At 45.1% G+C, this 13,583-nt stretch overlaps 1 protein-coding gene across 2 annotated transcripts; it reads right to left on the bottom strand.

Annotated features, from left to right (window-relative positions):
- Positions 1 to 2,126: 2,126 nt before the first annotated feature.
- PEG10 (paternally expressed 10) lies at positions 2,127 to 13,583 on the bottom strand. Of its 2 annotated transcripts, none has more exons than NM_001291327.1 (2): positions 13,368 to 13,583; positions 2,127 to 7,757 (listed from the first exon to the last, which is right to left on the bottom strand). In NM_001291327.1, the coding sequence occupies exons 1-2, from the start codon at positions 13,370 to 13,372 to the stop codon at positions 6,554 to 6,556; spliced, it is 1,209 nt and encodes a 402-aa protein (NP_001278256.1). In that variant the 5' UTR covers positions 13,373 to 13,583; the 3' UTR covers positions 2,127 to 6,553.

Genomic DNA, 13,583 nt, shown 5'->3' with positions numbered 1-13,583 from the left:
GTTTCTTTATATGCTGACTCTCATTCAGACTCTTCCCCATAAGTCCGGGATGGCGATTGAGCGCTTGACTTGCACCTTCACACCACATAAAGCCAACTATGTAAACCCCTCATGCCCCCCATTTCCAGCCCTCAGATAGCCACCATGGAAGGGGGAGGAGCCGCTTGTGGTTGTTTGAGGGAGCGCACATACTACCAGGCGGCAGCTCCTGCATTGAGCGTCTGCCCCCTGGTGGTCAGTGCACATCATAGTTACTGGTTGACTGGTCGTTCTGGTCATTTGGTCATAATGGACGCTTAGGCTTTTATATATGTAGTTTAAACAAATAACCCCTCAGGCAGGCATTTGATAGTCATTTGATTGTGCGCCCCTCCCAATTTCTCCATTTCTGTCCACCACACTATACTCCATGAAAGTCTGTGAACTCTGGGCTAGATGGACAACTATTCAGGGTACCTTGCTTCCCAGGAGAGTTTTTAGTTATGTTTTTATATTACCCCAGATCTTCCCATTTAGTTACTGTATTCCATGTATCCTTCTCAATAAACCCGTGTTTATGTGACCACCATGTCATATGAACCAGCGACTCTTCAAAACTGATACCTCATTAAGAGTCCCCTTTTCAGTTTTTATTTTTTTATTTTGATGGGGGTGAGGGTGGGATGAGATGGCAATCTGTTGTGTGTGCTTTTTCCAGTTTTATTAAGACCTAATTGACATACATCACTGTATAAGTTTATGGTGTGCAGCATAATGGTGGTTCAACTTATATGCATTGAAATGATTACTGCTATTAGTTGAGGTTTCTATGTGCAACTTATTCTACAACTTTGAGTAATGTCATTATGTTTTGAAAATCTGATAGGCTAAATACTTCAAAAACCTCATTTGTCACTTTTCTTTAGAATACTTTTACAGTCACTCTAATATTGTACTAATTGTTGTTAAAAATATGTGTTAATTTCCTGCACATCACTGACTTCATTTGGTATGTCTTCCTTTTTGTCCTCTTATGTTTTTATAATTTTCAATTAATAAATCTCAAGTATTCCATGTAAAATTGATATTAAAAATAAATTTATATATTGTCAATAGAATCTCTATTGTGTGGCTTTTTAATGTGTTAAAGCTTTGAAGCTTTAATTCTTTATATTATGTCCATAGTTGCTATTAATTGTGACTTAATTTTATACAAGTTTTGCAGCTGTGTAATAATTTAGTTGATTCCCTGGAGTATTGTGGACAATTGCTACTGGTTTGCTTATTGAATGTATTCTTTTTTTTCTTTTCTAAAATATATTTTTATTGATTTCAGAGAGGGAGAGGAGAGATAGAATCAATGATTAGAGAGAATCATTGATTGGCTGCCTCCTGCATGCCTCACACTGGGGATCAAGCCCGCAACCTGGGTATGTGCCCCAACCGGGAATCGAAACTTGACCTCCTGGTTCATAGGTCGATGCTCAACCACTGAGCCACACTGGCTGGGCTCAATGTATTCTTTATCCCACTTTCTCACCAGCCTCCCCAACTTGGAAACTTACACTCAACTCAACACCCCTTCTTCCCATATCCCCCAACCCTACTGCCCCACCCTCCCAATTTCTCCATTTCTGTCCCCCACCACTCCCTACCCTGTCCACTCCCCACCCAGTTCATTTCCCCAATCCTGTCCATCCCCTCACCCAATTTCCCACCCTATCCGCTCCCTTACTTCACCTCACATTCTCCACCCCAACTTGTTCATTTCCCCCCACCCAATTTGCCACCCAATCCACTCCCTCACCTCACACTCTCCACCCCCATTTCCCCCATTGTGTCCACTCCCTCACCCCTCCTCTTCCCCACCCTGTTCCCTTGATGGTGTTGGACGCTGAAATGATCAGGACACAATTTGCACTTAACCACTAAATCTTTATTAATTGAATTTATTATAACATGAATATTAGTAATTTGAGAGAAAGAGAGTAAAGAGAATACAGCAATAATAATGGGGAAGGATAGGGATGTGGGACAGGGGTAGGGAGAAGAGGTAAAGAGGAGGGCGACTGATGGGAGCAACTTTTCTTACTCATCACTTCCATTTCTTATGCACCATTTTTGTATAACTTCCATGACTATTCACCATACATCATATCAATGTCATTTCAGCAACAATTTCTCAAAGGGTATCTATCCACCCTGTAACTCACTAAAGACTTTGCTCACAATCTTAATCCCTGGAGTTAATACCCAAGGCAAAGAGCCTCTATTAAATGATCTATTTGATCACCTTTGAACTTTATCCCACTAGGGTTTTTTTCCATGTTCCAGTCACCCTAAATAGGCTAATCTCCCTGCAGTTCCCTCCGAGTTTATTAGAAATTATTAAAGGTAGCAATCACAGGATAAAGGATCACAAGTACACACGTCTACTTATAGAGATATCTAATATATAATCATGCTGTTTAACTAATCCCACCCACTTGATTACTTATTAATCCCTCCCACCCTAAAATTACTTATGATTATATATATCCCCTATTCATTAAAGTGATTACACAAAGAAATAGTAACAATGCAATTTTCCACAGACCAATTCGATAGCATTCTACAATCTGAAACAACAAAGAACTTTCCCACAAGATGTGCTCTTCCTTAGATGAAAATGTAGCTTGGTTCCCACTGGCTTTTCATCTCTGCAGGTGGTCTTTCATTTCCGCTCAGGTCTTTCCCAGCAGTGTTCTCTGTTGCCAATCTTGAAATTCAATCTGATGTTAAATGTCTGTGGCAGATGACAACTGGATCAATTCAGGAGTCTAAGAGGTACCTGCAAACTTAAACAGAAATTCAGACTGCACTCTATAGATGTGGCCCCTTTTTGTGCACCTGTTAGTTCGCTGTGCTACCTCACAGGATTTAATCAAACTAATTCTTCATTTTCCAGCATCTATTACAAATACCTAATTGCTCAAACTGAATTGACCCTTCAGAAACGTATGTAAACTTCTTCAATATTCTAGCAAGATGACCTTAGCTAGTTTTCCAAGTTTGCCTAAAAATGGGAGCTCATTCCTTCTTCTTCCTTGATTTTTTAATTAACTCTCTGAATTTGGGCCAAAAGTCAATCAATTTTGCCAATTTGTTTCAAAGGGTTGACTATTGGCTTTGTTTAATAATTGATATTGCTTTATCTACTTTGTTTTTATTTTGCTCCCTAATTTCGTTAGAAATTTAATTACTTTGCTCTTTTCTTTAAGAATAAAGGCATCTGTTGGAAAATGCCCCAAAAATTTAAAGTATCCAATTAACATAAGTTTGATCAACAGCAACAAATTAAATCAATTGATTGAAAGGAAACTTATTAAAATTCTGATGCTACAGAACAATAAATTTGAGATCACTTATCTTTAACACCTACATTTATAGACAGCATATATAGCAATACAACATAGTGCACACTGCCAAAAGTTTTTCACAAGCTTTACTAAACAGCCATGTGTGTCAGGGACTTCATCCGTGCACTCCCTGACCGTTGTTGTCACAGGCCAACGTCTCCAGACTTTTGCTTGCAGTGATGGCAAATGTCCGTGTGCACATGTTGGGGCTGCAGACAATGAGCCATTTCTAGGCCCCCTGCAGCTTGAAGATCAATTGACAACTGTAAATTTGACACAACACAACTTGAATTCAAAGATATGGAGGATGGATTGTTATCTGAGGTAAACGAGTGACGCTTCAAAATAGTCCAGAAGCACAAATGCACCATTTAAAAAATAATGACGTACTTTAAAAACACATGAGTGACTGACAAGTTGTCTGATTCCATTGAAAAAGAAAAAGAAAGTTGTTTTGGAGTAAATAGCCAATTAGGTATCTTCTTTGGATTTGCATATTTGTGTGTGTGTGTTTTTTTAGAGGCCTAATTGATAAAACTAAAATTACATATGATGTTAAAATAAAAGGTTGAAGATGAACAAGATGAACTATTATACAAAACTCCAGTTCCGAGGAGCCTCTAATTCACAGTGTTTGTTAAGAGAAGTTCACAGTATTTTACATTACATTACTTACTCGATTTTAATTAGCTTAACTCTAACATAGTAAGAATTGAATAGTACTTTGTAATTCAATGGAAATAATATGAGCAGTCCCACTCTAAAGTTGTTAAAAAGGATACCACTAATCTACAGCTAAAATATTTAAGTATTTAAACATGCAAGAATAAGGGTGAATGATAATGAATAGTGAAAGATGATGTTGATGAAACAATGAAACTTCACCATTAAACTCCTCTTCCTGATAGGCAATTAGAAATATATACATGTCACATTGTTTTCTACTGCTTAAGGGGTGTTTTGGCAATTGGAGACTGTGTGTAGAAACACACTCCTTGAATCCTGCTTCTTTCTTCTCCACGCGTGGCAGCAAAATGGAGCCTCAGCAACCAGGCAGGAAGGATGACACAAATCCTGTAGCAGGGTTAATGGCAGTAGTAAGGAATTAAACAGAAAGAGAGGTTAGACAAACAGTTCAAGGTAGCAGCAGCAAGGGACCAGGCTAAAGGAAGTCAGGCAGGCCCCAGGAGACCCCAGATGATGTCACTGGACTGAAGACAACGTTTGGGTTGTCTGTTGCTTTGAGTCATTTGACTTGTTTTCTGAGGCCTTTTTATTCATTGGCAACCGGATTTGAAGCTCACTACAGAAGTCCATATCCCCAAGACAGTCTCCTGTGCCCCAATTTCTCCTCCTCAAAGACATTCCCCCCAGGCATGAGTGTGGGTACACATGTGAAGGCACACGCAACATGCAAGAGTCCATCTGAAAGGGCACTTCCTTCTCCAGCCCGAGGTGCTCCTGTTGCAGGGATCTGGCCTGCTCCCGGGAGAATTAACTGGTCAAGTTGCTGCTCCTTGAGAAATAACAGAATCACGAAAGAGAAGTTTGAAGATGGTGAAGTCTCTAAGGGTGCAGCAGAAAGATCACGGAAGCCGTTTCATACTGCACCAGTTCATTGTGGCTTCCTTCATAAGGCGGCGGTCCTCCCATAATATAAAGAGAGAACCGAAACTGCAAGAAAAGTTATATCCTCCTCCTCTTTGTCTCCCCCTCTGTAGAGAAAACAGCATTTCGTGTGTTGGCATCAGCTTCTCCGTAAATATTTCCGAGATGTACTGGGAGGTCAACTTATGAAATTTACATAGAATTGGCAGTTAAGAAAGGTAATTTGTTGGTCAATATTCTGTGGCTCCCAGAGATCTTTGGGTGGTTTCAGGCTGTGCGCCAGTCCAGGGTGGCCCTGACCTTCCGTGGCTCTTCAGAGGTGACAGGTTGGCCTGAAGATACAGGGGCCCAGGTGAGCACACAGTCACTGACTGAGAAGCTGCCCAGGAACACACGTTGAGGGCAGAGATCCTGAAGGATCTGACAGATTCACAGGCTGCTGTAGGAGGGCGGCGGCGGCGGCGGCGGTGGAGGCGGCGGCGGCTGCGGCGGCGGATACTGGGGTACCGGAGGCTGGCGGTACCAGTGAGGATTCCAAGTGATCATCACGGGGACATAGAGCGGGCGTCCATGTCCATCTCTTCCTACTGGGTACCAGGCGAATCCGACTGGGTAGGTCGGGTAGGTGCCGTAGGCCGGGTACGTGGGGTATCCAGGAATCTGAGGAACGTACTCAGCGTAGGTGGCCAGGTGCGCCTGGTCATCCAAATTTGGAACAGTGAGCTGAGGGTACTGATTCTGGATGGTGAAACTGTTGGGAGCACGGCAGTCGTAGGAGACCTGCAGCTTCCATCCCCTTTTCACCTGGAGGACTTGGGCTCCGTTGGGGGCGATGGTCGGAGTGATCAGGCCATCCTTCACGTGCCTGGCGATGAACTCCCGCAGAGCGGCCATCTCGGACTCGGACAGCGAGTACACGTGCCCACTGGGAATGCTGTGAGCTCCAGGGATCATCTCGATGTTGGGGTCCACCAGGCGGTGATCCGGGTAGACGTTCTCATCCACTGGAGTGTACACGTTCTGCACGTAGTAGTACCGCACGGGCTGGTAAACTCTGAATCCCTCGATCGAGTAGAAGAAGGGCGGCTGTGCTGGTGGGAGGAAGGCTGGGATGGGGGTGTACACCCGGCAGTGGTATCGGCAGTATTCGGAGTCGAAGATGATCGATCGGGTGCTCCAGGTGATGTTGGGGTCGTGTGTGCTCAGCCAGCGCACCCCCAGGACGATGGGGAAGAACGGAGACTGAGTCACATCCAAGGACAGCACTTCCCGGTGATTGCCCAGGTCGACGATCAGCTCGTGCGTCTCGTGGACAACGGGGCCCGATGCTATGGGGCGTCCATCGATCGCTTCCACAAGGATTGGCCAGTCCTTGATCCTCAGAGGAATGGCGTGTCGCGCGACGTACTCGTGATCGATGAAGTTGCCGGAGGCGCCAGAGTCGATCATGGCTCGGACGATCAGGGTGTGTCTGCCCGGGATGTGAATCTGGAGCATCACTTGCAGGTGAGATGAAGCATCATCTGGTGGGGACCTTATGATTTCCGGCCCGGTCGCTGAAGGTCCCTCTACAGCGGGGCCGGGGAGTTTCCCGCCGGCGAAGCCTTGGAGGCCTTGGCAGGACAGTTGTCAGCGTAGTGGCCTCCATTCCCACAGTAGAGGCACAGGTTCAGCTTGCGGCGTCGTTCCTTCTCTTCCTGGGTCAGGCGCATGCGCGCCCCGCCCACGGGCTCGGTGGGGTCCACCTGGTGGTGGCTGCGCGCCAGCACCAGCACGCGCGGCGGCGGCTTGCGGGCGGCGGCGGCCCGGGCCAGCCTTCGCTCGATGAGGATGCACTGGCTGATGAGCGCGGGCAGCGACCTGGCGACCTCGAGGTGCGCCAGCTCGGCCTGGATGTGGTCGCTGAGGCCCTCGTGGTACTGGTCAATGAGCGCGGGCTCGTTCCAGTCCAGGTCCTGGGCGATCATCTGGAACGCATTGGAGTAGTCGACCACCGACCCCATGCCCTGGCGCAGGCGTCTGATCTTGCGCTTGGCGGCCTCCCGCCGCTGGGGGTCTTCGAAGACGTGCTTCATCTCGGTCATGAAGGCTGGGTAGTTGTGCATCAGGTAGTGGGCTCGCTCCAGCTTCGCGGAGGCCCAGCGGGCGGCGCGGCCGGTCATCATGCTGGTCACGAAGCAGACGCGGACGCGATCGATGGAGAAATCTCGGGTGCTCTTCTCCATGAAGATCTGGCACTGGGACATGAAAGGCACCAGCATGTCTGGGTTGCCGTCGAACTTCTCGGGGAGGTCTTCGGAGCCCTCTTCCTCGGCGGGAGGGGGTGGGGCAGCAGCCGCTGCGGCGCCACGGAGCTCCAGCTCATCCTCTTCCTCCTCCTCTTCTTCCTCTTCCTGGGGGGCAGGCTCCACTTGCTCGCGAAGGTTCGAGTTCTCCTCGGTGAGCCTCTGCACCTGGTCCTGCAGCTTGTTGTTCTCCTCGGACTGCCTCATGACCTTCTCTCTAAGGTCGTTGATCTCCTGGGAGAGGTTCTCCCGCCGCCGGCGGTCCTGGTTGGGGTTGCCCTGATCCCTTTGGCAGTTGTTGGAGGAGGAGGAGGGGTCGTTGGGGGGGGGAGGAGGAGGAGGTGGTGGGCAGTCGGCGGGCCCCAGGGTGAAGGTTGGGGTGGGAGGAGACCTCCCAGCTGTCGCTTCACTTCTGTGAGGATGGAGGCCTGGATCCTGGCCTCCTCGTCCACCCTTTCTTCTTCTTGTTTTCAAAAGCTTTTTGTTTCTGTAAATGAGGATAAAAGCATAATTCAACACATACAGTCAAAGAAGCACAATAAAAAGAAGAATTTAGCATTTAAAGTGTCTACTAAAGGACAGTTGTCAGCGTAGTGGACAACTTTACTTGCTTACATTAATAGTTAATAAACAAAACCCCTACAAAGAAACAATAGATAATGGGAAAAACACCTCTTTTTGATGTTCAAGTGTTTTTCTCCTCAAAAATCACCTATTCATTATGATTCAATAATACATAACTGTATCAACAGTACACTGCTTAACTTCATGACTATAAAAGAATGCCAAGACACTCCAAACAAGTTGTTTTGAATCCAGAGAGCAGAGCAAGAAACGTTCAAGGTAAGATGGCTACCAAATAAATTACACAAAAGAAAGCCAAAATGATTAACTGTTTTTAAAAGTTATTAAAGAAGTTACAGGTAATATAATATAGCAAATAAACAAAAAACCCGCCAGAAAACCCATAGGATTGTCTAAATTAGTTTTCTGGCCATAATTTGATTTCCCAAAGAGAAGTTCCTATGGGACAGAAATGGCACTGAGCAGCAACATGTGTATATCAGTTTTCCTCCTTATTATGTAGGCAATTAACAAATATCAGTTGCTACCTCCTAGGAGGAGCTGGGCCAATACATATATATATATAGCCCAATAATAGTACCCCTCAAACTTAGAATAATGATTGAATTAAATAATGCAGGTAAAGCACATAGTGAGTTCTCAATAACTGTTAGCTGATATTAATAAAGTTACCAATAAAGCAGAAACGTTTACTTTCTATGTAAAGAGGCTGGAATTAAAACAGGGAGGGTCTGCCACTATGATGATCTGGGCATGCATTTCCCACCTAAAGATAATATTTTTTAAAATATTGTGTTGGTCAAACAAATCCAGGGTCTCATTTGATTTGCAGGTCACCAGTTTGCAACCCCTGCTTTTTAAAATGAGTTATCAGTGCAGCCCTACTCGAAAGTTTGTAATTGAGAGTGGGATAGGGCTGAATGCCTCAGGTTCACTGGTGTGGGGGTGGGGTTATGAGAGAGAAGAGACTAAATGTACTAATTATGTGTATGGTGACAATAAATCACACATACAATAAATCATCACACAGTGCCTATATTCTTCCCGAATACAGGGGTAAATGTATGTAATTAAATTATTTTAACTTTTCAATTATTTCTTTAATGATCATTAAATTCTCACTTTTGGAAAACTGCCGCCCTATATGCCCTGTGCCCTTTGCTGTGGGTGTGGCCTCCCCAAGGAGTGGCTATACAGCATGCAGAGTCCTTAAGGGACAGATTTACTGTGCCATTTTAATAGTTTTAACTTTCTATTTAATTACCTTAATAACTTAGGCTATAAAAATAATGAATAAATGACCTTCAAGGTAAAATATTTAAGTTTTAAAAAAGTAGAAGATGCAATTAACACACCTTAGTTTGATATTTAGTTTCACTTCCAACACCTTAAAGACAATTGTATTGGTGACACTCAGAATATAAGGTCACCAAATAATGTAATGTTTGTTTATTAAAGTTAAGGAATAAAGATTTTTATTGTACCATTAAAAAACCAATAAGCACAGGTCAGGTGACTCAGGTGCCATTTCTGTCATCTAGATATTCAGAGTGTGAAAATACAGACTTCTGAAAAGGCCTGGTGCAGACTGACCCAGGTCAGAGAGGTTAACCTACATGTCAATCACAGTCACTGGAGTGAGTTGGCTTTATTGAGGCCCAGGTCTGATGGTTTTAACATCTGCAAAACACAATGGTAGGTCAGAAATAACAACACATTAGGAAATTAGCAAATAATCACTGAATTGTTTAGGGAAACAAGATCAATAAGGGTTTAAAATTCAAATGTTTTTAGTAGACAGGAAGATAAAAGAAAAGCGAGAAGAGACCTGAAGTTCAGACAATAGGGAGGGGCTGCAGCTATGTAACTGGGGGATACATGCCTCCCCTCCCAAATACATTCAATTCTTTAAAAAAATTTAAATCCAGTGCTGGTCAAACAAATTCAGGGCCTTATTTAGTCACCAGCTTGTGACCCCTGACCTTTACTAATATCAGGCCTCAGCCCCCACTCTCAGGAACTGTAATTTTGGAGTGGGACTCGAAGTCTTAAAAAAGATGATAGGGTAGTGGGCAGGTAGGTTAACTTTCAGTGTAAGGAAAGTTTTAAAACATTTTAACAGCAACTGGAGCACAGATTAATAAGGGAACAGGAGCATTGTGACTGGATTTGAATTATAGATCGATAGCTCCTTAAATGCCCCCTTAATACGGGGCCAGATTGGGGAGACAGGGGTCAAGAGGCCCCATTGCTAAAACCTGAAAGGACACCCAGCATAAAGCCAAGTCACCTGGGACAGGTGACATTTTTACATACGAAAAAGAGTTTCGTGTTAGTCTTTTTAGAAATACGTACGTTTGTTTAATCTTTGCCTCTTCAGGATGACCTCTAAAAATGTTTATTCCCCAAACACACCAAAAACCGCTGTACATTAAACATTCTGTTAGGAAATGACACTTCATTAAGCAACTCTTAATTGCTTTATGTTTTCAAATGTCCAAATTTCTTTTTGAGTACTATGTGTACTTTTGTGAAATGCAAGTTCATTAATATGCACATGTTTTTACCACTGCTTTGAACCTCTTTAAAATGCAGATACAAAGTTTCCAAGGAGGGGGAGCGGGTCAGGGTGCCAATGTGGGTAAAAGGGGACTTACTGAAAGCTGTAATTATGATAAGTACATGTTTGTATACTTGTTGGGGGTGGGGTGGGATGTGACAGATTTTGGGAAGCCAAAGCCCCCAAATCCCTCCCATGACAAAGTCTTGGTTCATGGTTTATAATATATAGAACCAGGCTTTAAAATTTCTTCCTTTAGTTAGAAACGTAAACATGGTACATCTGACTGGCAATAAAGTATGGATTTGTTTTAAAATGATGTTTAATAATGCCAGTTAAAATCAATCTATATTTTGTAATGTAACCACTTTGTTACATGACACAAATTTTAAATTTTAAATGACAATTATGTACCATTAAATAATCCATCCACCCTGAATTTAAATAATTAGCTTTTGCTTTTTACTTTAAAAATAGCTAATTATTTTGAGTATTTTAAATTAATTTATTTGTGTTGTATTATAATTACAGCTTACATTGGAGTTTTAAGATGCATACTTTTTTAAAGATCCTGTTAAATGTAAGGGAGATAAGGCAAGCAATATACCACAGGAAAGAGCCAGGAGCAAGACACCAGAAAAATCCTGCAGACTCCAAGGAAAACACCGAACAAAACAATTTACTTTGGTCACTTAACACATATTTAATGAGTGCCTACCATATGCCAGGCACAATTAATAAATATGTAGACAAGTTAGCCGGAGCTAATATCCTAGAGTTTCAAGAAAAAAAAATCCAGCTTCATGAGCACACAAATAAACACCTCATCCTCGCCCAGAGGCCAAACACCAGTAAGCTACTTTAACCTCCTATGAAACAGTTCAAGTCGTTTATTTTGTATCCACCAAGGCATGGGGTTCCAGCAGGTACCGCCACAAAAATCCAGTAATGTCGCAAAAAGAAAAACAAAAAACAAAACCAACAATCTTAAATGTTGGCGTATTTAAAACATTTTATTTTTTATTTGTAGTAATAACATTTAGTTGGATTGCCTTTAGAGGCGCCAGCCATGTCAGCATAGAAGCATCCTTTAAAACCCACTATCAAGAATTTAAATTGTGGGATTATGTTACTTAATATGCAAAGCACTTATAAAAAGTGCTTATGAACTTCAGGTATAATTATTATTAACTGTTCCTTATTATTCTCATATTTATTAGACACTTGTGGATAAAAAGCAAAACCGCGCAGCAGAGAAACCGCAGGAGGGCGGGGCTGTGCAGCCAGGCTCAGGTAGTGAAGGCGCGCATGCGCAGAGATGGGCCTGATTGGGGGGGGTAGCTCACACTGCGCAGGCGCAGGCGGCTCTGGGGAGGCGGGGCCCTAGGCCAACTCAGAGGAGGGGCCGAGCTTTGGATAGGCAGGGCCTGGGCGGGGCTGGGGGGGCGCCACCTCAGAGGAGGCGGGCTTAGAGAGGCGGGGTTTGGGGGAGCCACCTCAAAGGCGGGGGCTCTGAGAGAGGCGGGGTCTTGTGAGCCGCCTCAGAGGAGGCGGGCTCAGAGTGAGGTGTGGGGGGGAGGCAGGGTCTAGGAGGCGCGCTCCAGGGAGGCGCGTTCTGGGGAGGCGCGCTCTGGGAGGTGCGCTCCGGGAAGGCGCGCTCCAAGGAGGCGCGCTCTGGGGAGGCGCGCTGCAGAAGAGGCGCGCTGCGGAGGAGGCGCGTTGCAGAGGAGGCGCGCTCGCAGTAGGCGCTAGGAGGCGCTAAGCCGGCTTGGAGCCGATACTGCAGAGAAGGCGCGCTAGAATGGGCGGGGCAGGTCTGAGACTGGCTGCAAGCCTCTCCCAGGATCCCCCCTCCCGACACCCCTCCCACCAGTCTCCAACAGCCAGATTCATTTCATGCAACAAGAGCGATCCCCTCCAGATCCAATCCCTCCCCAATACTAAGCAAACCAACAGTTTCCACAAACTGTTGCTGGACGCGGATTCGCGCCATCACTACAACTACACCGCCGCTTCAATCAAGCGCAACTAGGCAAGGCAGCCCGCTCTGCCACCACCAAAATATTCCCCTTTACACTCAAGTCAGGGCCCCTCCACTCCACTGCTCTATAGCAGGAATGGTGTGGCAGAATGTTAAACGTTAATTTTTTGCCTGGGGCTCCATTTTGTCTACCACCACCAGCGCGCAGAGAACCGACCTGCAGAAAAACGTAGTGGGAACCATTCCAAAAGGTATGTTAGAGACAAAGGGTGGGGTTCCCCCCTCTAAGAAGCCAGAGTAATTTTACTCTGCAGCTTATATCCCTCTACATCTGGTTTCTTTGTAGCGCCAATGCAGCTTGCATATCTCTGCAGCTGTTATTAGTTTGTAGCGCATTTGAGGACATAAATTGTTCTGCAGCTCATGTACCTCTGCAGTTCCTGTGCATTGTAGCTTGTAGCTCGATGAAGCGCTGTTGTAGTGCGATCATTTTTGTAGCGCTAATCTTCTGCAGCTCAGATTTTGTAGCGCATTTAAAGCGCAAATCAATCTGCAGCTCATATATCGCTGCAATTCCTACTGGCTTGTAGCGCAAATGAAGCGCTTATCAGCCTTTAGCGCAATTGAAGCGCTTATCATTCTGCAGCGCATGAAGCGCCAATTAGTTTGTAGCGCGTATCACTTAGCGCATTTGAAGAGCAAATTCCAAATTGGTCTGTAGCTCATGTCCGTCTGCAGCTCATATCTGTCCGCAGCTCATGTCTGTCTACAGCCCATATCTGGACTTATCGATTCTGGAAATCAAAGCCCTGAAGGCTTCGTTTCTCCACTCCGTTTTGGGGTTCAGCCAGTGAAGGCGTGACAAGGGTTTGCGTGGAGATATTCCGAGGCGCTACTCCATCTCCCGATAAGAACGGAGATTGAATGTGATCTAAAAAAAAAAAAAAAAAAAGAACAAAAAACGTTCTCACCGCATACTCACCACGCGAGGACTCCTCTGCGAGGACAGGAAGGACGGGGTCCCACACCTGTGCCAGGCGTGGGATCCGCTGGGTGCTCCGCAGCCCGGAGTGGCTCCGGTTGCGAACCCGCCTCAGCGGACCCTTTCGCGAGCTTCGGTGGACCCCTTCTCCGATGTTCCGATGTTCCCCCGCGGTGCTTCCCAGGTCGCAGTCAGGGTTTCTTCG

The sequence above is a fragment of the Myotis lucifugus genome, unplaced genomic scaffold (genome assembly GCF_000147115.1).
Source record: "Myotis lucifugus unplaced genomic scaffold, Myoluc2.0 scaffold_15, whole genome shotgun sequence".
Lineage (NCBI taxonomy): Eukaryota > Metazoa > Chordata > Mammalia > Chiroptera > Vespertilionidae > Myotis > Myotis lucifugus.
This window is presented reverse-complemented; position numbering and strand designations above follow the sequence as displayed.